The 23,843-nt window shown below is 40.7% G+C and overlaps 1 protein-coding gene across 1 annotated transcript in view; it reads left to right on the forward strand.

Annotated features, from left to right (window-relative positions):
• The window catches only part of man1a2 (mannosidase, alpha, class 1A, member 2), an 82,807-nt gene extending 59,187 nt beyond the window's left edge, over positions 1-23,620 (forward strand). The window contains exons 7-14 of the mRNA XM_079563137.1: positions 1,526-1,620; positions 2,187-2,310; positions 2,387-2,480; positions 11,324-11,439; positions 12,070-12,289; positions 13,201-13,373; positions 21,791-21,906; positions 23,115-23,620. Coding sequence (XP_079419263.1) covers positions 1,526-1,620; positions 2,187-2,310; positions 2,387-2,480; positions 11,324-11,439; positions 12,070-12,289; positions 13,201-13,373; positions 21,791-21,906; positions 23,115-23,250 — 1,074 coding nt within the window. The 3' untranslated portion in view covers positions 23,251-23,620. The remainder of the gene's footprint in view (positions 1-1,525; positions 1,621-2,186; positions 2,311-2,386; positions 2,481-11,323; positions 11,440-12,069; positions 12,290-13,200; positions 13,374-21,790; positions 21,907-23,114) is intronic.
• The last annotated feature ends 223 nt before the right edge of the window (positions 23,621-23,843 follow it).

Below are 23,843 nucleotides of genomic sequence, written 5' to 3' on the forward strand. Positions count from 1 at the left end.
TTAGACACTTCACCAATGTTACATGAATGTATTGGCTTGATATTTGAGATATTTTGGGGCTATCTGTTTTCATTTTTGAAACTTTGTATTCCCAGAAAACCAAAATCGTCCCCTCACTTGTGCCTTATGAGTGGGCTTTGACTAGTTTCCCCAGTAACTCTAATTTTTATTTCGCCTTCCGAATGCCCTGAATATCTCCATCATCCATTGTTTGTTTCTGTCACGGCCAGTTCCAGCTCTGTGTGACCTCCGAGTCTTCCCGAAGTGGCCGGGGCGGCTGCTTAAGCATTCAGCAAACACCTGCATGTGTTATGGCTCCTCTCTCTGTACTGAGGCGGTGGGAATTTTCCATAGATCCAGTCTCTCTATAAAAACTGACCGCTCTGACAGACTGTTGATGAATCGGCCTCCATCTGCCTCTGTGTGAAAGCCACGGTTGCTCATTGCTCTGCGACCAAACTCAATGTTTCCCATAACTCAGCTCTTATGCTGTATAATGTAGTCGTGGCAAGTGGCAAATGATGCACAATTACTGGTTTGTGAAGGATATATCTTGTTTTGTCAAAGCAAACAGACCCATTGCATAAAGCTTAGCACTGAATGGAAAGGGCAGTTACTCCTGAAGTTGTATTTGCTGTATGTGTTGTTTATGCTGCAGGATAGAAGAATGGTTTCATTGCAGCACATTGGGCGGTGTGTTGGCATCATGAGATTGGTTATCCTCCTCAGATTATTTGCTTGTCTCTTCCCTCTCTTCACCCTTACCTTACTGTTTATTGTCCTGTTCAACAACAAACAGAAACATTTGCTGCGTTGACACTGGTTTGTGGCATCAAAGTGTTGAGAAACCGCCCTGGGACTAGCATTGCACGAGATTGTGTGCGCTTAACAATTTTTTTTTCTCTATTTTAGTATTTGCAACACTAAGTTTTGCTATTCCTTTGTTGCAAATCTATTTTGAACATGTCTGTTTCAAGATGTTTGCTTTCGCAGCGGATCCACATTTACATTTGCTTGTATTGTTTGCTTGTTAGCCAGCAGGAGACAGCCAGCGTAACTTGTGTTCTTTCATCTTTTTGATTGGCATCTCAAGACGGGAGGAAAAGAAAATCACTGTCTGCGGCGTTCTTCATCTTTCCGCTGCCGTATAATCTGAAATCGGACACGCGTCTATTTTGCCACATCACTCTGTTTGTGTCTGTCTGTGTAATCTATGCCGCGCATCTTGCTTAGCTCCGAATTTTTGACTTTTATTCTCCTGTGTTTAGTTCAAAGAGGGGGTTTGCACTGACATGCTGCCAGCTGTTGCCGTAAATTGGTTCAGTTGTGTCAGGTCAGATTGTTATTAGCATTTTGTCTGTCTCTCGCCACTTCGCCTCGCTGTATGCCCTCACTTTTGTTAGCTTTTTAAGTTTGCACCTGGAAAAAGTTCAGCCAGTGTTTTGGGAAGATAATTAATCTAGTCTAGGTTTTTGGTCAAATGTTGGGGTGTTATTTAACCTGTTCTTTTTTTGTGTTTTTGTAGGTTTTCAAAATGAAGGCGGTGCAGCTGGCCGAGAAGCTCATCCCTGCTTTTAACACCCCCACAGGAATCCCCTGGGCCATGGTCAACCTCAAGACGTCAGTAACTCTCCTCCTTTGAAACCCACAACTCAGAAATATTGTTTGTTATTTTGGTTTCATTCGACATCACTAATAAAGTTGCATATATTAGTCACATTATTTCACATAATTGTCTCTGTGCATAACTTCCCGTTTCGATCCAGCCAAAATAAAAGCACACAGGTCGTCTCATTGATTAGTTCAGCAGGTACTTGCAACATTACACGAATATAATTTAATGTCTGTTAATAGTGAGGCAGAAAGAAAGTTGAACTAATGAACTGCTGAACTAATGAATAACATGGTGCTTTTATTTTGGTGTGCTGGATCAAAACAGGAACTTCTTGGGCGGCATTGTTATGAATTAAATGATTTGAACATTTGGGCATCTCTTCAATGTGACCTACTTCAGACTTCAAAGAGTCCTTCAGTCATGACTGCACTTTCTAGCCACGGTTTTGATGATTGAAATGGTTATTTGAAAAAGTAACTTCTGAATTTACATAAGGTCTTGTGTGTGACGTACATGTTGAGTATGTGACTTATATTTATAAAGTATTATTCTGTTTTCTGCGTGTGTCCAGGGGTGTTGGTCGTAACTGGGGCTGGGCCTCTGCTGGGAGCAGTATCCTGGCCGAGTTCGGGACTCTGCACATGGAGTTTGTCCACCTCACCTATCTGACGGGCAACCCAGTCTACTACCAGAAGGTGCTCCACTGTACTAATAACACAGCTTTTGTATGCCGTGTTTTCAGGCCTGACCAATTGTGTTTCTCGTTATCAGGTGATGCACATTCGTAAGCTGCTTGCCAAAATGGACCGCCCTAATGGTCTTTACCCGAACTACTTGAACCCTCGGACAGGTCGCTGGGGGCAACGTAAGTAAACATGATATGCTTAGTGAACCCTAAAAAACAAATCGATGCTGCCCTGACTACAGTGTAAACCTCGCTGTTGTTTTACACAATGTCCTATATGGTTGAATGAACTGATTTTCGGTCTTTGTTTGGCCAATGTCCAGCGTGTTCCCCTTCTAGCCCATAATTGCTTGGATTGGCTCCAGACCAATCTAAGCAAAATTTAAAAATAAATAAAGTATTTAACCTTAAAGATTTGCATAAAATGATCTTTAGACATTACTAGAGTTGAATGTTCGGATCTGTTTACAAAGTGAGCGCAATTGACACAAACTAATTGGAGGAAAAAGAAAAACTATCTCCTCTAATGAGAGCAAATTGGCGCCAGCGGAAGACAGGAAGAGGGGAACTCAGAATTCCCATTGTATTGATTACATTTTGGCGGCACGCCCAGGGAAATTAACAGCTCTCCCCAATAGGAAGAGTAAGACAGAGTGACACGCTGCTCTGACTCTGAAACTTGTCATTTCAGGACAAAGGAAATTTAGAAAAATGTGTCATTAGTGAGAGGGAGACAAAAGGGCTGCCGAACAATAACTTCATTAATTGAGGTCTTAGTTTCTTAGTGTGACATATGAAGATGGATGGCAGCTCGTTTTAGTGGGGACAATGAAAAGTGCATGGTGCTTTGGAGAAAATTACAGCACTTTTAATGCCAAAAAGCAAATTACTGGTGAAATAAATCTCCACAGCTTTACTTCAAAAGCTCTAGAACGTGATTTATGTTTGTAAGATTTTTTTTTACAAGATAACAGACTTATTGTAGCCCAAACACTCATGGTAAAAGGTAGAAGCATCAAAGTCAGATGGAGCAAATAAAGTTTATCTGGTTTATTTAAAAGGTCAGATTGTTGAAGCTCAAATATATTTGTAATCCCACATTACATCGCCAGTGCTGACTTGGAAGCAGAGACGACCTCACCTCCTTGCCTCACAGTACACCCCCAACACAGCCCTCACCTGCCCCCCATAACGTAAACGCAAGCACATGCACTCCCAAATACTATGAACTGGAAAACCAACCTGAAATCCTCATCTGTTCATGATCGTTTGTTTATTAGTCCATAATCCAGTTTGAGAGTAAGGGGGGGATAAACCAGTTGAGGGGTCATGCAGAATAGTGTTGTGGCTTTAAAGAAGAAGCATTAAAAAAATATATATATATATATTCATGGCACGAGTTCCCAGCTCAAACTTTATAACATCAGAGTCTTTGCCAACAAAATCCTCTGTCTCATAAACAAAAATACAAATATACTTGCCTCCAGGCTGGGTTAAATAACACTTTGACAGAATTTGTATTAATAATTTACCCATAACTTTTCAGATTGTTTAAAAGAGTAACATTTCAAAAACAGTGTCCCACAGTTTCACTGCCGCTTTTCACACACACTTTTTAAGCCGCTGCACATCTTTGAGTCCATCACTTCTCGTGTTCAAACATTTGGAATATTTAGCATTTCTCCCCAAAGTGCAATCTGACTGTTTGTTATTCTCTTTTGAAACATTTTTTCCTTTGCCCACAATTCACTGGAGTGTATTAAGAATTCCTTTTTGGTTGTTTCAGCTGGGAGAGGTTTGAACCTGCTAAGGCTCTCTTATAGTGGATGCTTTAATGCTTGGGGACAGATTGATGGTTTTTGGAATATTTTTACAAGAGATTTTGTTCCATTACAATAATACCAAAAAAAAAATCCTTTCTACAATAGCCTTGGAGAACATTTTAAGCATTCATTGTGCCTGTCAAATTTAAAAATCTCAGTAGATTCAGCTCAGGCAAAGGAAATGAAAAGATTGGATCTGTTTGAAAGAGCTGCATAATGTGGAGGTGTGAAAAATGCTTTATTTATTCTCTATGCAGCGACAGGAGAGGGCGACGCAAAAATGAAATTAAACGCATTGAGGGTGTTTTCATTGTACAAACAAATGAATAAAAGAGTTGTTTGCTTTACCTGTCACCGAAACAAATGGCGTGCAGTGATGGGTGGAGGCGGGATTAATGGGCAGTCTCATTAATGGATGAGTCAGGGCTGCAGTCAGGCGGGTGCTGGTGTAGGTGCACACATTCGGGGACAGGCAGGCAACAAATGAAGCAAGATGAACTGAAGGAGATTGATGGATAGATGGCACATTAACAATGAATATTTCGCTGACAGGGGGTATGCTTTGTTTTGTATGCACGGTCGCACAGAGCAGACTATTGTTAATGTTTATCGCGTCAGCCCAGAGACTGGTCTATGCCTCACTCTACGAGGAAGATTGTGCAAAAAAAAAAGTGATTAGAGGTTTAAAAGAGAATTTTATATTGAGGATATACTTTTTTTTGTCTGAAGTAGCAAAGGTTTTTAATAAGTAGGCCTCCAGTTCGAAGGCGAAACTTCATGTCTAAAAACGTACCCTAGTGTAGATTTTCAGTTTCTTAAAAGTGTTGCTGCTTCTAGCTTGCACATTGTCGAGAAGCAACGGTAATTTTTTCTTTAGAATTTTTGTTAATTGTTTCTATAGTAAACCTCAAGGCTACGTTTACAAAACAGTGATTTGATTTTTGTGAACTGATTCATTTGGCCACCATGAATCCATTTTAATTTTATATACAGCCACAATCTTTGCAGATCCGAGAAATAAGATAATAATAATAAGATATCCGATATTTACCGATACCAAGGACTTTCTTAAAAGTGTCTTTCTCTGAGTGAAAAAAAATATTGACTCTTCTCCATATTGTAAGATCAATAAAGTCATATTTTATTGTCATGTTACAGATGTTATCAATTAGATCTGTTGATAAACCCTTGGATAAATATTTTTACAAGGATGACTTTTCTACACTATTTATCCTTGGGTATATGACAGGCTTTAGCTTACATTAATATAAACAACTCACATGAAGTGATCTGATCATTACAAATATGTTAGATCAAATATTTCTTAAACTAAAATACAAACACTTGGCTTCAGCAGTGTTTTTTTTATTTAATTAGGCTACTTTAGGTATTTCTATCACAGTTTCTGACCCAGCCTTGATCAGTTTTCATCAGGATTAGCATGCTCCCGCTAGCTTTAGCATGCTATAGCTAACTGCAGAATTTGGGCGGCGATCAAAAATACATTTGCAAAGGTTTAAACTAACTCCTCCAGGTTCTTAGCTTTACAATTACATACAGCATGCCCATATTCACTTAGATTTAGGTGGTATAAGATGCGTTTTAAGGCGTTGAGAGACAAAACTGGTATCTGTTCAGCATCATTGGATATTTGTACCCAATATCGTATTTTTTCCAGCATCAGCTCCAATATCCGATACAAGTATTGGATCGGTGCATCCCTAATTACAAAAGTCTCAGGCAAAGATGTATAGTTAGTTATAGTAAAATTGTTGAGCTTACTAGTGCACACAAATGTAACCACTGCTGTAGAGGCTTATGAGTTGTGAACACAGTCTCCCCCCGTGGACAAAAGTCAGCTCTTCACCTCCAATTAAGAGACAAAGGACTCCCCTCTGAGCAAAGTCAAGGCTTCATTTTTCTCCAACCGGCCGACTGAGAGCAGATAGCTAGAGGCCATCTTTCTCAAAATGACCAGACCTTCACTAAACATGAGCCACAGTGGATATATCCGTACTGTTTATAATGCAATCTTTTCCATTGTGGCTCAGCCTTTCCCAAGTCACCACCACGAGAGAAAAAGGCCTGTCATTTCTGCTGTCAATTGCATGTTCATTCACTTGTCCGTACTTAAGATTGTTACTTGTTAAAATCGCAATTTAAAATCTAATCACAATCATATTACCAGTGTGAGAAATTGTAGCTCGATATTTCCCGGAATCATTCAGCCTGAGCAAAGCGAGTGCATTGGCGTAATACTTAAGCTTTATTGCATGTGTAGTAGCAGCGTTAGTTTGTGATATTGCTTCATGATTACCCCTGGCAGATGTTGCAGACCATTATGCATATCACATTAAATTAGATGTCACAATATAATGCCAGTGTATTAGTCCAAAGTATAGTATTTTCAATATCGCTATGATTAAATTGTAATTAAACATCCGAGGCTCGCAGGCTTCGTGCACAAACTACAGCAGTATTGATCCTGCCTGCTGTCCATGTGTGCACCCAAAGACCCAACACATTAATTAGCTGCCTTTCCATCAGACTTAACCACACTATTGAATACATTAAAGCGGCGCAGGATTAATTAGCACCAAGATAATCTGAAATCAAACTCCAGCTCCTGAATCGCCCGCCAAGCGAGAACGTGAAGAAGCAAGAGCCGTCCCTTTGATAAGCCCGGAAAATTGCTTTGCAGTGTAAGTCGTGTAAAATATTAATTGGGCAACTATTTATTTAACTTGTCTTTTTTGTGATAGGATTGCAAAATGAAAGACTAACTGAAAGCTACTAAGGTAAAATGGTAAATGGTAGTGGCAATGTTATGTACGGTCAAAGGCTCTATCAGGGTTAGAAAGCATTAAAAGTTATTAAATGAATTTAGCCAAAATCAAGGCCTTAGTTAAAGCAGTACTGTTTACCTTAATAAATCCTTGCCCCCGGGTCAGAGCCACCAATACACACTAATAGAATCACGAAGAAGAAGCTAACAGGCTAACGGGCAAAGCTAACTGCAGGCTAGCACCACTTAGACAGCATTTACAGCCAAGTTTGAGTGAAAAAAATGTATCTCTATTGTGTAATTGGATGTATAATATCCCTCTCTCTCCCTTTGTCTTTTCTGTCAGCGTAGTATTTACTCTCATGGACAATTAATGAGTAAAAAAAGAAACACATGCTACCACACCTGCATTGGCGCTCATGGCCTCTAGGGGCATGAGTTACTAGTTCTGCTTTAAAAAAAATACCCAAGTCTCTTTCCTCTGTTTGCAAATCTTAAGAAATTAAAAATGCTTAGTTTTTTATCTGTGTTTGTGGCATAAAAATGTAATATTCGGGCATTAAAAAGTATAAAATTGTATTTGCTTCTGCCTGTATAAACCCTGTCTGCTGACTCAATATAGGAACATAAAGCTTCTGCCCACTTTGAATTTTTGTAAGTAATTTCTAACTTGCCATTATTGGTAGTGCCAGTTCCAGTTTTTCATCGTAAAGGGCCCAAGTTTTGAAGGAGAACTGAAAGTGACAAGACAAAGAATGTTTCCAACCTACTCGTAACAGCAAGTTTGTAATGTCGTTGTCGCAGCCTATAGATTTCCAGTCGCTGATCCGTTGCTCAACATTTAGAGTTCCAGCCGCTGTGACAAATTAGGTTTTCGCGTTGGCTCTTAGTTTGCACATTTGTGAACATCTGTAACTCTTGCCGAGTCAGACGGGGACACATCACATTCACTTCAATTCATTTGGACAAACGACGAGCACCAAGGCCGTGAAGCAAGGCACTCTGCAGGCAACAGTTTGAGCTCAAAATGAACTATTAAAGCAGCTGCCATTGCAATTGCGCGTATATTTGTCTCGAAAAACATCAAAGTTAGTTTAAGGTGATGATATAAGATCAAACTGAAGGTGCGCCTGAGCCATAAAGAGATGTAATGTGGGGATAGAGGGAAGAACACAGTGCAAATGTGTGTGTAGGAGTGGAGACAGTAGTTAAGCCAAACTAATGAGTGCTGTGGCTCTGCTCCTCGGTCCTAATGACATCCTCCTGTGAGTGACAGCCTTATTACTGCAAACGTCTCTTTCACTACAACAACACACAGAAAAACACCTCCCACTCTGGTTTTAACCTGCAGAGAACTTAATCAGTGTTTGGTAAAAGCACATAAACAAGATATGGAGTTATTGTTCTGCTCATGGAAGCGATTATTTTTAAAATTAGCGCAGTAGCCATTGGAATTTCAGGATAAAGTGGCTTCACTGCATAACCTCACCCCTTGCCCAATCAATCTTGTATCAAAACCAGGAATCACAAAGTGGAAATCTTTACTCTGTTGCCGTCGGAGTGCGTTGTGCCGCGAAACTCAATAAGCCGCACAGACAGAAAGCATTTGTTGTGATCTGGGCTGTATGTGACCTTCACCTCTCGTTTGATTTGGGTCCTTTTGAAGTTTGCAGAGGACGCCGCCCCGTGTTCGCCCGTATCTTCGCGCACGTTTCAGAGCATCCAGTGTTTGAAGTTCAACCCCGCGTTTGATTGACAGTCGCTCCTGGCACGACCTTGCACTTTGATTGGCACTGAGAGGGAAGGGCTGAGTGTGGGAGGATGTTAAAAAAAAAAAAAAAAGCAGAAAAGAAATCTGTGAAAACGAGAGATGTGATAGAAGAATATATAATTGGATGAAGCATGCCAAGGAAATAAACACAATAATGGAGGTGCCTTTTTGTGTGATTTGTTTTCATAGAGAGAGGGCGGTGAGAATGAGGTTTCTAATGCTATTTTTGTGTTAATGTACAGTACTGTAAGTGTGAAAAGGCTTTTACCAAGTGAACTTCTAGAAATATTGACTTCTATAGTATACCTTCACATTAAAGTAATAGGGCACAATGACATAATGAGCAAATAAAGTTAACTAAAGATCACAAGGAATTCATGCCTCCATTATTGGCCGGTGCTCTAAGCTTCTCTGTTGCATAACTGTCTGCCAACCTTTTCACTTATGCAATAATGTCATTAAAACCATTAATACCTAACTAGTCATAGTCATACATTTCTGCTTGTGGATGCTAGACGGTGCAGAAAAAAAATGGCTTTGGGCCACAAGAAAAAGGATGATTCTTGAACAGAGTTTGGCAGAGCAGCAGACACCAGTGGGTTTTTTCCCCAGGTCAGAAACGGTAAACACATTTCTCATTTGCATTGGAGACTGCCAATAAATGCAAAGATCCTCAGAGAAAAGGGTAAATCCAATAGAGCTTCTCGAGCTGCATGAATACAGGTGGATGATACAGTTTTCAAGGCATTATTGTGTTTTAATGCCATGTTCGCTATTTAGATGCTATAGAGCTTTGGATAGTGTCCTCAGATTCCTACATTTCCTGAAAATAAGTGGGAAGGTTTTAATATGTAAATTGTTCTACCATGTGCATAAAAGCATTTGCACATGTTTTTATCCAGCACCTAAACAGAGTTGTTTGTGACTCTCTTCTGTTTTTATATATTTTAGCAGATGATCTACGGACAATGTTTCTCAATGTATAACAATAAATCCTGAACTCTTTACTGCATTACTACAATGGACTATCTGGCATGTTGTCTGTGCTCTCAGTCGTACAGGAGTTGTCTATCCTAGATGAAGGTTCTTAAGTCATCGTCTATACTCTGTAGTTGAAAGGTAGAACTAATGGGAGTAGTAGGCTGAGAAGTGTAGTCCGCCTGTGGGCAGAAAGCCTTAGTTTCACTGAGGAAGCTTTCTGAAGAGGCAAAGAGAAAAGTCCTACACTTCAACAACAGAGTACAGTTAAGATAAGTTATACTTTAGTAATCTCAGTAGGGAAATTTGTTCTCTGCATTTGACCCATCCTCAATGCTGCTAGGGCAAACACACAGAAAGGCCCCGTCCAGGTGGGAATCGAACCCAGGACCTTCTAGCTGTGGAGCAGAACCTTCATCTATTTGGCATATTTAACAAAATGCCAAATATGAATATAATAATCACTGTTACAAAGTTGTAAAGGTGATAATATGATTTTTATTTGGAAACATTTTGCTTGTTTATTCTCTTGAAGTTTGATCCTAGAAAGCAAACAGTGGAGTTTAACAAAATGAAGATATTTTTCAAGCAAACAATTTAATTTAGTTTTATCGCGAGTGGCTGAACTGTAGATTTTTGGCTCGTTTTACAAAACCTCATGTTTGCTGCTGGAGCACTTTCAAGTGCCCGGTCACATCTTCTTATTTCAATGAATGTAGATTTCGGCTCCTCTCGTTGCCCTTAGTAATATCTCCAAGGTTGTTTGCCAGGTTCCTGCTCCTGCGACAGAAGATGAATAATGCATCACGCCCTTCCTCTCCGTGCCCCTTCATTTACCTACAGGCGTGTTAATCAGACATAGAGAGGATCTCCTCACATCAGTCACAAAGCATATGCTCCCACTCTCAATGTGATTTAGTCGAGCTGCAGATGTACTTATACAGACTGCAGAGGAACAATTGCATCAGCATGGAAGTTTGTTTGCTTAAAGTATATTTGATCTAATTTGCAGGAAGTGCACTGTAGATGATGGAAAGTTGCACTGCTTAGAAAACTCCTAATTGCTTATGTACATTTGTTGTCTACTGTAGGTTGAAGCTGTAATGAGTTGTAGGAGCAAATATAAAAATCACATATTTTGCTTTGCAAACAAGATCACATCTTAAATGTCAATGTAACATCTGTTCCAGTACACAGTATTCTGTTGTATTGCTGCACTCTCAGTTGTCACGTTCAACTTATTAATATTGATTATGTGTTATACCCTCAAGAGATATAGATTTCGCAGATCTCTATGACCTGCTCCCGAAATAGACTGAAGTGGCTTTGAAAATAAGATCAAGTGAGCTGAAAATGTCCTCTGGAGGATAAAATGAATATTTTCTTATTAGGATCAGAGAGAGCTGGCAGCGTCCCATCCTCTCAGTGTGATGTTCGGCAAACGAGGACAGCTTTAAAGCTGTGTAAACTTGTATGAGGATGAATTGGGGACATTGGAATGAAAGCACACCATGGGATGCATAAACATGCGCGTGAGCCAGTGCAGTTGTAGGTGTGTTAAATAACGGTGGTTACGGGACCAGCTGTGGGCTCTGGCCTGTCATTTTCTCTGCTGTTCCTCCTCTTTGCGATCCACACCATGTTTAACACCATTCTCGTCTTTCAGATCACACCTCGGTTGGAGGATTGGGGGACAGTTTTTATGAGTACCTGTTGAAGGCATGGCTCATGTCGGACAAAACTGATACTGAAGCTCGCAAGGCCTACGACGATGCTATTGAGGTATAACATAAACTCACCTTATGGTCAGCTTGTCTTCCAAATGATGTTACCACTCATTTCTATCACTTTCACATGTTCTCATGGATCAGGAAAAATCACGCACACTGCAAAAACTTGCAATGTATATATTTTATAAGGACATTAAGTCAACGTTTCGGCGCTACAGCCTTCAGTTTGCTGCCTTAGCCTTTATAGCCTGAACCCATATTGAATATATACCATTTTATTTCAAAGTTTAAGTACAAAGTAACAACATTAAAATGTCAGTCCTGAACGCTCTGGCTTCTTCCATCTTCATTATTATATTAATACTTTATTATGAATTGGACATGCGCATCACTCATGAGTCATGTCCCTTCATGTATGAGCTGTTTCCTAATTATGGCAGAAAGCTGATTGTTTAGACATGTGACCAGATGTTGCAGGTCTAAAGGTGATCGCTGTACCTTCTTCACTGCAGTGACAGACCCATCCACTTTATTACCACTCATTTTCCACAACAGCCTTAATGCATTCAACCCACACTGTGCTAAATATTCCCTCCATAAACGACTTAATTACCTGCCATCGATCACATGTAAATGTCCTTCTCGCATTTATGAACACAAACAACAAAATGGTTTTCCACAGGCCATCGAGCGCCACCTAATACGCAAATCCAACGGGGGCCTCACGTTCATCGGGGAGTGGAAGAACGGGCACCTGGAGAGGAAGATGGGCCACCTGGCGTGCTTCGCTGGTGGGATGCTTGCTCTGGGCGCTGATGGCTCTCCGGATGACAAGGCCGGACATTACCTGCAGCTGGGGGCCGAGATCGCACACACCTGTCACGAGTCCTACGACAGAACAGGTGAAGGACATACATTTCCATAATGTAAAGACAGCATTTTAGAAACAAGACAATGTCCACAGTTCTCCACAACGATGATTTAACTGTCAATTTAGCACTTCTAGTCTTTAAATGAAAACTAGCAAACTACCACTTTGCTTTGTCCGTAATCACAAGTGTGTTTGAATGGCAGACCAATCATCTGTATTGACGAAAACCTTTAAAACACACTTGTCTGGAAGTGTTCTTCTCGTGAATCAATACAAACAAAGCTGTGCTCCTGCGTCATGATTGTATGAGTTTGAGATTCGGAACATAGGGTTTCCCAGGACGAAGGCAACCGGCTGCCATGGAAACAAATGAAGCTAGTTTCTCGTTAAAGCAGCGGGGAGTTTGATCGCGGTAGGTGGTCATTTTAAAACTGACCGGTTTGACTCTAATGAGCGGATATTCACTTGGGCCTTTTAGCACATTAGAGGCAGACTTGCTTTGTCGCTTTACCACAGCTTCACTGTTAAAGCCAATCGCTTTTAATTGTGTGAAATCCACTGTTGAAATTATAGCATGTCAGGGAAGCGCAAGGAGTTATACATTAAATACACTGTAACAACTTGAGTAAACTTCCTGTCCGTTTGCATCCACTAATAAATTAAAGTTCCATCATCCTGGGTTACTTGTACACTGGCTCGAAATCCGCTTGGAATTAATTCACATGAACAATCAGAATGTGCGTGAGGGTTTGTGAGCACAATAAACAAATCGGGGGCTTTAGCTTTACTACCTCCTCCTTTATCGTTTTGAGGGGAAGAATCAGGCACCCCAGAGTTAATCCATAATAACAAAAACGCTGGAAACGCTGCCTTTTTCTTCCCTTTTGTATCGCCATGTTTCAAATCTCTGCGACCCTTTCTTTGTTTTCCATCCTCACGCAGTTTTGAAGCTGGGCCCCGAAGCGTTCAAATTCGACAGCGGTCTGGAGGCGGTGGCGGTGCGTCAGAATGAGAAGTACTACATCCTTCGGCCCGAGGTCATCGAGACCTACTGGTACATGTGGAGATTCACCCACGATCCAAAATACCGGCAGTGGGGCTGGGAGGCTGCGCAGGTGAGAGACGAGCTTTTGTGCATCAGTGAAGAAGACACGTCAGCCATAGCGAAATTTACTTTACTTTTCCAATTGTTATGTTCCCCACGAATAGATTTTTCTTTTAATTGTGAAGCCGTACCCCTAACTATTTTGGTCTTGACTTCTTTTGTTCTATGAAGTGAGTTTCAGGAAATGGGGCACAGCAGCTTTATTCATCTGAGTGAGTTCTTTAGAGAAGAAAAGCCTTGACCTCTTGAAAGCACCATTACCTTTATTATATTGTGAGAGTGAACCACATTATAGATGGTCAATGAGATTTGGAAATCCAACAATTCAGTATGACATAAGGTGGCACATTAAAAGCACTTTGAAATGTTATCTTTTCAAGCCATTGTATTTGTCTGAATAGGCCGGATGTTTTATTCAGTCAGTGTAGAATCTGGGTAGATCCTTTAGATTCACTGAGGGATAATGTTCTTGTGACAATGTAATGTAGTCTTTAGCTGTGCGAGTGTGTGTGGATGTCCAGTTGGCATAAACAGTGCAGAAAAAAGCTTTTTATTGTTTCCGTATCCCTTAAGTCTTGAAGGCTAAAATTAACTGAGTCAGGATAATCCTATGATCATTTTCCAATTTGGAGAGCTCGATTGTTATTCAGTGCTATTCCTGCTCTGTGGCACAAACACAGACACACTCTGCTTATTTGTCCAACACTCAACACAAACTGACATGTTGTTTTCTACCCACTTACTGGTGCCATGGCAACAAGATAATCATTGATGCACACTTAACCTGCGCTACAAAGTATAGCCATTTAATTCTGATAAAAGAAATGCTTTTTGTTTTTGGTGATTTTCTTTGTTATGCCACCACAGGTTAATGTTTTATCACCCTTTGCTGAAGCAGTTGGTTCAATATGGTTTTAAGTCTTGTCCTCAATACCTTCCCTTCAGACAGCGGATTAGTCCTCAGTCAGCGGTTCTGTCTCGTACCTTCACATATCCACTACTTCTTAGGCCTTTTTTGTCTGCCAATCTTCATGTCACCTTTCTATGTGCGTCTGAGCGGGAAATCGTTTGTGCCTTTGTGTTTGCGAGTGGGAGTGAGTGTGCTGGCCTAAAGCGCTGAATGTGTTTGACAAGGCTGTTTATAACGTGTGATTGTGCACAACATGAGTGACACTATAGAGGGCTGCTGTGGAAGGAGCTCATCTCTGCCTCATGTATTATTTAACATTAAAGCTATAAATGCTCTCATTTGAATATGAGGGAGATGAACATTTGATCTATCACTGACATTAGTTTGTACATTGCAGTTAAAGTTGCCCTGACACCTGTATTTCCCAGTTTCATTTTCCCTTTTCCCATTCATGGTTCAGTCATGTGACCATAATTATGGCTGCTGCTGTGACATGACACTTGACACCCTTATGTGTGTAATATATAATATGTACATTATTTCTTCTTCATCCGCGTGAAGAAACTTTAAAGACTATATATACTATGTCAACTGGATGGTTTTACCTGTTTGATCAGAACGCTTTGCTGATCATCCTATCATCATCATCAGTTGGAAAGCTCAGGCTGGAATCCTCTGAGCTTATTCACAACTGCAGGTGGCCACACCTATGTCGGACTGTGTTGCTAGATAAGATGGCAGTTTTAGGCCTAAGACTTTGTCTTCTTTTTAACTTAACCGGAACATTTTGATCAAACATAAAAACTCGTCTGGTTGACAGGGTATATCGTCTTTGATTTATGATCATCATAAATGTTACCCAGACACACATTTGCTTCAAAGCAATTTAGAGATAAAATAAGTTATTTTATGTTATACAATGAAATCTCTTGGTTCTCAAATATTGCACCAATAACACAAATTGCTCTAATCATTAACTCGGCTCGTTGAACACAGCTTGCTAAGAATATAAAACATGTGCTTGATCTTGGCATTTTTAGTTCACGACATTTGTACATCTCCCAATTAAGCGTGGCTACAAAAGAAACCACATGGGATTATGATCTCTCCCAGTGGTTCTGTATTTCACACCAAGTACCACCTAATGAAATATTTTGTCTTTCAAGTACCACCAGGTCTAGGTCAAGATCAAAGCAGAATTAAACCAGGTCTAAAATAGACCTGCATTTGGTCTAAACTATGCGTAAACCATGGTTGAACTAGAAAAGTACCAAACTTGAATGCCTAAAGCATTAATTAAATCATCTCTCCTCAAACAAAGAAAGTCTAAAATTGAAGGTGACCCCATGTATCACCTGAAGAAACGCCACCCAAGTGCCACCAGTGGGACATGTAACAGTTTGAGAACCACTGATCAATCCAATAATCCAATCTTTTTCCCCCCCCGTCCCTTGAAGCTTTATTTGATGTCACTTTTTCTATCTGTACAAAATCCCTTTACACATTAAGTCTATCCACAACAATCGTTTCTGTTACTGACTAACCAGTTAAACAGGATCCTTGTAGTTCGCTTTACTGTCTTGTGCAGCTAAACACGGACCATTACCTTAGCTTGGTTTTAATGTTGTTTTTCTCATTTCCTAATTCGACTTCTGTGTGTAGCACCTGAGCCGGTCTATAATTATCCCCTCGGTCACACTCTCAAACACCTGCCTTCGGCTCAGTCTGTGGGGTACAACTTCTCTGTTTATGTGGAGCTCCAAAGTCACGCCTCATTTTCACTGCAGCAGTCGTAGCACTTGTGGAAATTAAAATCTGCTTTTATAAAACGTGTTTAGGGCGTGCACTAAGGTGAGTCCCTGTATGTCATGACACCTAATCACCTCATCATGCTATAAAGGTTCTCTTCTTCTTCTTCTTCTTCTTCCACAATTCTAGCATCTGTCCTCAAACAAAATCAAATTAGTGCTAGTGCAGCCTACACCGTTTAATAAACCGTTTAATAAACCGTTTAATAAACCGTTTAAAAGTTAATGACTCAGTGGTGCTTTCAAAAAAGCACTGGCACGTTCTTGTATAATAAATTGTGTGCTTGTGCCCTCATGCAGCTTTAGGCAAGTGTAATTGTAGGTGTGTTGCCTTTTTAAACCAAAAGGAGCCATTACCTTTAAACTTGCGTACAATATAACTGACCTTGCATCACATGAATGACCGCATTTTGAGGGACTATTTTCTAGCAGATCACTCCACCGCTGCATAGCTTATACAACCACGAAGCTGATGCGCCTCAAATATAACTTATTTTAAATGCAAAATGGTCAAAATTATTCTAGCGACACAGGCATTTATATCGTTAGTCTGGTGTTATAAGTGATTTGCCTCAGGTGCACTGTGGAGCGGGTCAGACTGTTTTAATGCAGGCTAGCTGATACCATAGACATGCACTAGCCTAGCGCCACTTAACTCTTCAAATATAGGACCTGCATGAATTACAAAAAAAAATATCTCCAGAAATCAACAACCCTCTGGATAACTAGGAAATGAGGCCCTATGTCAAAAATCCTGATATATCCCTTTAAGTCTCAAATGTTAATGCCTGTGGATTTTTTTTATTCCTTCCTTAAAATCTTGTGCAATTGTGATGTAGGATTAAAGACACAAAGACAGAGACTAGCAAAAGAACATAGCTTTTTATGTACTTTTTACCTTTGAAATAGAAATGCATTGAGTAAAAGATCCCAGGGGTCCAGACCTGCAAAGTTATGCCCTCTAAGAACACCTGAAATGTGCGTGGCTTTGTCATGGGTTCTCCTGGAGATGAACAGGCAGCGGTCAATGATAGATCCAGTAGATAGATCCAGATGTGCAGACAAATACATAAGATCCAAACCGTGTCATAATTCGGCCTCAAAAGCTTTGTTTCCAAAATAGTACAAGCATAATTATGTGAAATGCGCCGCTCTTGCACCGTGATGCACCAAACCGTGGGTCCTGCTCCGTGAAGCAAACCGTTATGTGGCTAAGCCGATACTCTCCTACTTGGCTTCCATTGAACACCATGTATTCACCCTTGTCCAGTGCTCTGTTAGTGTCTTATATGGATAAAGCCGCTCTTTACAATTTCTGCTAGTCTGTACATTTTGCGGGGATCAAGGTTTTTTATCAGCGCGGGTCAGGATTGTGTTGGCATTGTGTAAAATCCCATTACAGGTGCGTGTCAGGCAGAATCAGGTCGCTCTTCTGCTGCGATCCTTCAACGTGTACTCGACGTCACTTCTCATCAAGGCCACTGTCACTTTCCATGTTATATATGTCCTGTGTGCCTTTATCATTGTGTACGTGTGAAGGTGAAATACAGCTGCTCCATCGTGACACGTGCCCTGCTTGGCTCTGATTTCTCTTGTGTTAGTGTAGCTTCTACATTCACATGGACATTTTACAACACAGAAAGGAGACGTAAATATGAAAATGATGCTGCCAAAATCCCATGCATTTCAGAACATGTTTGTAGAGGTCTAAGCTAAATGGTTAGCCCGGTTTTATACTGAAGAACCCATTAAATTAACAGGATAATTTGTTGTTTGCATGGGACATTACACTAGCATTGCAGCCTTTTCGATTAGCTAACTCGGTTGACACAGAAACGGTCACTTGAGTGGGCAGAAGATCATCGTGTGTGCTTCGGGGAAAGACAAAGAAAGACATGATGCTTTGCCTTCATTGTGAAAGTCAGTCATGATCCGAGGTGTAATGCAGCCTGAATGTTAATAGAAGTCCTGACCCACTGTAATAGCCCTCAGTGTGAATCAATAGAGCACACAGCTACTATAGGCGCTAGTGGTACCAACACCTGGATGACGAGTGCTGCATTTTGAATAGGATCGCCAGTGCTAGCAGGTAACACTGTATGAGGGGCAAATGCAGCTTTGACGGTTCCACTGTTTATTGCTGCTTGTTCTCATGAGCCAGCAGCACCCGGCACTTCTTAACAAGAAAGCTGGCCCTCAGGGTGGCAGGAGCTTTATAGGGTAGATTTAGTAACTTAAGATTTAGTGGAATCTATATTGTATACTGACCTAACCACCAATAAATGGGTTTCGGGCATCTAGTACAGGCCGTGCATGATCTAAAAACTCTAATCACAGAGAAAGGATTTATGTTACCTCTTTGAGAAGGAGGAAAACTTTGGCAAAATCAAGCAGTGTAGTGAATTAGTGCAAGGACATTGTTTGCTATGCACAAGTGGCCATGTGGTCCTGGGTGTAGCTCCACTGTGTTTTATTCTGTATCTGAAGGAGCTACACTGAACCTATTGACAAAATGACTCCTCGCTATCCATTCTTCACTTAAAGTACATTAACAGTAACAAGAAATAGAGGGAAGTATAAATATTCAGAACAATTGCATAGGCATTCAGTCATGTTCATGAGTAAATTGTTTCAATCAATAACCTTTAAGGCATTTATATTCATTATCATGCATTTTATCACACACAGCACCTGTATGCCATCTGTTGTCATAGAAACACCTCTGCAAACAAAGAGGCATTGAGGTTTACTTTAGCATGTTTTCATTCTTTCATCAAAAAGCATTTATCAGGCTGCTTTGTTTTCGCTCTCTGTTCTTGTTTTGAAGAATAACTTAATCCACAAAACATCCGTGACTGTAGGAGAATCAAAGCTCTCAAAAAAAAAAAAGAAGCAAAGAGGGCATTTTTAAGAGAACCCGCTAAGGGTGAGCAGAGATTTGTGCTGAAAACGGGTGATCCTGCAAACGTTGTGTTGGGATATTTTGACTTGAATCTTCAAATAAACATGATCTCTGCTCTGTTTGAAGAAACTCATAAATCACCCCGGGAAAAAAACACTCACACAGACAGGCCATTTTGGAAGTAGATACACTGAAAGAGAAGAGAACTCGGACATGTTTGCGTTGGCTTTCTGTCGTTCAGTTAATTACCCATCGCAGTAGAAGCTTCAAAGTCATCGACTCAAAGCAAGCCTAAATTTTAATTCTTTGTTAATATAGCCATGACTGTTAAAAAAGTAGCTTGGAGCAACTTAACTCTTTGCTTCTGACACATTACTGACGCAAAAAATGAGGTTCTTAGACCACTCTTGGCTGCCACTTGCCGGGCACTTGACGCAATTGTGTTGTAGACGAACCTAATAAAACCATTACAGAGGCAGCTCCTCCCACAGTATCAGCCTGACGTTGAACAAATGAGTCTTTAGTGTTTGTCGTTATGAAGATGCTTTGTATCAAAAAAAGGGACAAAAATAGAATGTAAATGTTGGTGAGGGTGTGAAGGCGCTAAGCTAATCTTCTTTCTCTGCAGCCCGTGTCTGCTGTGTGTGTCTCCCCAGGACTTTCTCTAATCTGTCACAAGCAAAGAAATTAATTATAGCATGCTTTTGTAAGCTTATTAAAATGGCGCCCCCCCCTCCCCCTCAACATCTTTCTCTGTTTATAGACCTCAACACTGTTTTAGATGATTAGAAGTAGTTTTGCTCAATAAGTAACGTTTGTTTGATTAATTCGATAGTGCTCGTATTTTTCTGTGACAAGTGACAAGTCCCAAGTGGGTAATGAAGGGCACTTTAGGGATGTCACACACCTGTACCTCATCATGTTAGGTTAGCCACATTCTGGACAGGGTTCAACTGTGTTCCTATGTCTATAAGAATTATCCCTGTGTGAAGAATATTATTTATAGATGTATTTACACGTGGATGAATAGATGTGTAAAGTGTAGCCGAGTGTCAAAACAAACAAATATCATTACTTAGCGTTGACTCACAGCTTTTCTTGCTATAATCACAACACTGTAGATACAGACAGCACCTTAGGGAACGCCCTTAAATGGCTACAGTCGAGGGGGAAAACTAAGAGGAAAAAGAACTGTTTCACCGATTACTCCACAACTACATCAACAAATGCTGAATCACGAATGTGTTTTTTACCAAACTGCATTTAACAGAGAATGCTCACATTAGCTTCATCCTCCAAGCAAACTTAAATTTAATTGTGCTAAATTTACTTAAAGTCCACCAGAAAATGTCTTAAGAAATGCAAATGTGTCAAGGCGACATGTAAACAAGCAACAACTTCCCTCTCTCTTGGTACTGCTGTGTTTTATGCTATTCTAGTTTCTATGCTCCACATTGTTTTATTGGATACTCTTGTACATCTTTGCGGTGTTTTTGTGAGGTTCAGCTTTTTTTTTTCCTTTTTACTGCAGAGTCGATACTAGTCATGAAGTAAAGGGTTTTTTTCAAAGTTAACAAACCACTAGCTTCTGAGATCTACACATTTGTTCTTCTGAAAGGCTGAAGGGGTGCCAAGAGTCAGATTGGTCCATAATGGTGGCACGCTCGGGCGCAGCGGCTCAGGACTAACCCAACACCTGAACATAATTTTGTTGTGCAGCTGTACAATAACAAATAAAGCACTTAACTTACTTGACAAAAATAATGATTTCCAGAACTGACTGACTACCTTTTCACTAGGCCATGCCCCTAGTATGACAGGTTGCTGTCTGTGTCTATTGATGCGTTCATGTGGTTGTCAGGAAGTTTTGAAAACGCTTTCCTCAGTTGGAAAAGCCACATGAACGCTCGCTCAACTGGGGAAAGCAACAGTGGAACTCAGGTCAAAAACACGCTTCCCGACCTCCGCACCTGACTGTGGAAATCAGCTGAATGTTTTTCAAAAGCATTAAAGCCTGTACTATGCACGTGAACACTTTTTATTTGGTCTTCCTGTCTCTGTCGAATGCAGAGGTGTTTTCTGACCACTCTTGGCTTTCCTGCTTTTTTCCTGCCTCTGAGTTTTTATGTATGTGCTTTGTCTTAACTTAACCTGATTATAATTTTGCATATCTTCTTTTGTAATGCGCATTGAGATGCCTTGTGTAACAAATGCGTGGCATAAATAAACATGCCTTGCCTTGCCTATTTTCAAAATCCCCTGTTTCTGACACACGCAAAAAAAGAACATAAACCAATTGAGGACAATGACCGCATTTCACATGAATGCAGCACATACCCAGAATGTGTAATATTCAACTAATGTATCATGAAGTTATCAGACAATATATAAACTGTTGCTTGTAGACTCTTATCATAGTAAATGAACTTAAAGCCATAGTATGTAACATTTCACTCATTAAATACAATAAAACCACCACGGCCACCTCTTTTCACACCTGTATAACTTTTGCTGGGAACGGTGGATCACCAGCTCGTTTCCATGGATATGCTGTTGCTGTGTTTGACTACAGGGGGGCCAAACCATCAATGCTGTATCCATTGCAAAAATAGCATTGACAGGGTCCAGCTGCTCATTAGAAGCACATTTGTTTATGTTTTGTTGCTCTTGTGAGATGCCAGTGTATAACCTGGAATATTCCGCAGTATTGCTTTAAGATGCTGAGATGTTCAGTCATCAAAATCAGTTTCTGGTCATACAGTGGGCTTCCACGGTCCCTTACGTTCTGTTTAATTTCTGCGTTTCAGGCCATCGACAGGTTCTGCCGGGTCAGTGGGGGTTTCTCTGGTGTGAAGGACGTCTACTCCTCCAATCCCACCTACGACGACGTGCAGCAGAGTTTCTTCCTGGCCGAGACTCTCAAGTAAGTCCCGCTCTCCACTGCGTGATTAATGCTCACCATCCATAAGCCATCACTTCATTTGTTCACTGATTAATTCTGGGCTCCATTTAGATTAATTTGATAAATTGGTGGGTCGGATGATTCCTGAGAACGTGCCACTTAAAAGTAATTGCAGCCATTATTTGGATGGTGTTCAAATAAATTAGCAAAGATGTCACTCAGACATGCTTTCGGGGTTTCTTATAAAGATAACTTGTTAATATCTACAATATTAACTTTTTGGACTTTTTTATCAAATGTAAAATCCAATAACTTAAAATTCTTTTAAAAATTGTATATAGACGTAATTCATAAATAACTGTTGCCATTCATAACAATAGTTAATGCATGATTTAATGCATTACGACTGTACATGTGTATAGAGGGGATCATAATAAACTAAACTTTCTTGAGTGTTAAGGCCCAGTCTTCTGCCTTTTTATCATGCATAAAATGTTATTGTTTTGATATGTTTAAAAATATAGGTGGCGGCATAGAAATACATTTCATTGCACCATCATTGAGGCATCTTTGAGCTTCTTGCTGTGGTCCAGAGCAAGAAGTGAAGTAATGCAGCTCTTTGCCTCCCCCTGGTGGTTGCTGTGATAACATACCAGTCGTTTTTATGTAGATGTCTAAATGCATACACATAAGTTGCCTTCTCAAATGTAATAAACAACAAAGTCCTAAAGCACAATCCAGTCCCTTTAAATTATACAGATCTCAGTGAATCTGATGGCGCCGGAGCCTGAAATAACACTGAAATTTGTCTTTGTGAGTGGTAAAGGTCAGTTGCCATAGACGGGAACTTTCAGAGACGTGACATTTGAATGTCGGGGTGTTATGCAGACTTTGGTATCTCCGTGCTGGGTCTGAGCCGTCAACAGCAAGAGCCACAACAGCAGCCGAGCGGACAGCGACTATATAAAGGGGCCCGTGTGTCGGCAATGATGAATAAATACATTTGTGCTAGTGCAGCCTTAATTAAATAAAGCTCAGGAGGTTCTTAAGTTTCAAAAGCGGAATTGTTTGTTCACATCCAGCAAAATTTGTTAGTTGTAGTGTGTTTTTAAATTACTAAACCTGCTGTACGTTTAACAAACTCTCTCTTCAGTCAATACCGCTGCTGTTGTGTCGTACTATGTTCTGTATCTATAATAAACGCTTGTCCCCTCTTGCCCCTGTCCCAGATACCTGTACCTGCTGTTCTCTAATGACGACCTGTTGCCGTTGGAAACCTGGGTGTTTAACACCGAGGCCCACCCTCTGCCTGTGCTGCATTTGGGCAACATCACTCTGCCGGGCAGCGAGCCGTCCCAGCGGTAGAGCCCACACTGGACACTTGGAGCTGACATAGCACTTCAGACTGGAACTTTACTTTGACACTGTTTAAGTTACACGGACGGTTTCCACGACCGACACAAATCAAAATCAAAGGACCGGGCTCCAACCGCGGAGGCTTGAATTTTTGTTGTTGTCTTTTTCCGTTTATTTGACCAAACTTTGGTGGACGCAGAAAGGGGACACTAAGCTGCTTCTGTGAAGGATCAGGACACTTGGACACTGTGCAGAGGAGTGTCCCCACAGACGGGCACACGGACAGACAGAGGTGTGGACTTGACAGGGTCTGTTTTTGGTTGCGGGAGCGTTTTTCATTTTTCTGAAGGACAAATCATTTCTGGGACACAGGGTGCGACTCGAAGCCCTATTTCCCCCACTCAGCCCTGTGCCGCTCCACCTCCTGTTAACTAATCTTAAACTGCTCTGATGGGACCACCGCCGGACGTCCCGCCTCAATCATCTCCATCGCCGCTCACCTTCTGCTGCTACAACCGGACCCTGCTCCTCACGGCTCTCTGACCACCGCTTTCTTTGTGCACACTTTTCTTATCTCCGTCCATTTTGTACATTTAGACCTA

This window comes from Gobius niger, assembly GCF_951799975.1.
Source record: "Gobius niger genome assembly, chromosome: 9".
Classification (NCBI taxonomy): domain Eukaryota; kingdom Metazoa; phylum Chordata; class Actinopteri; order Gobiiformes; family Gobiidae; genus Gobius; species Gobius niger.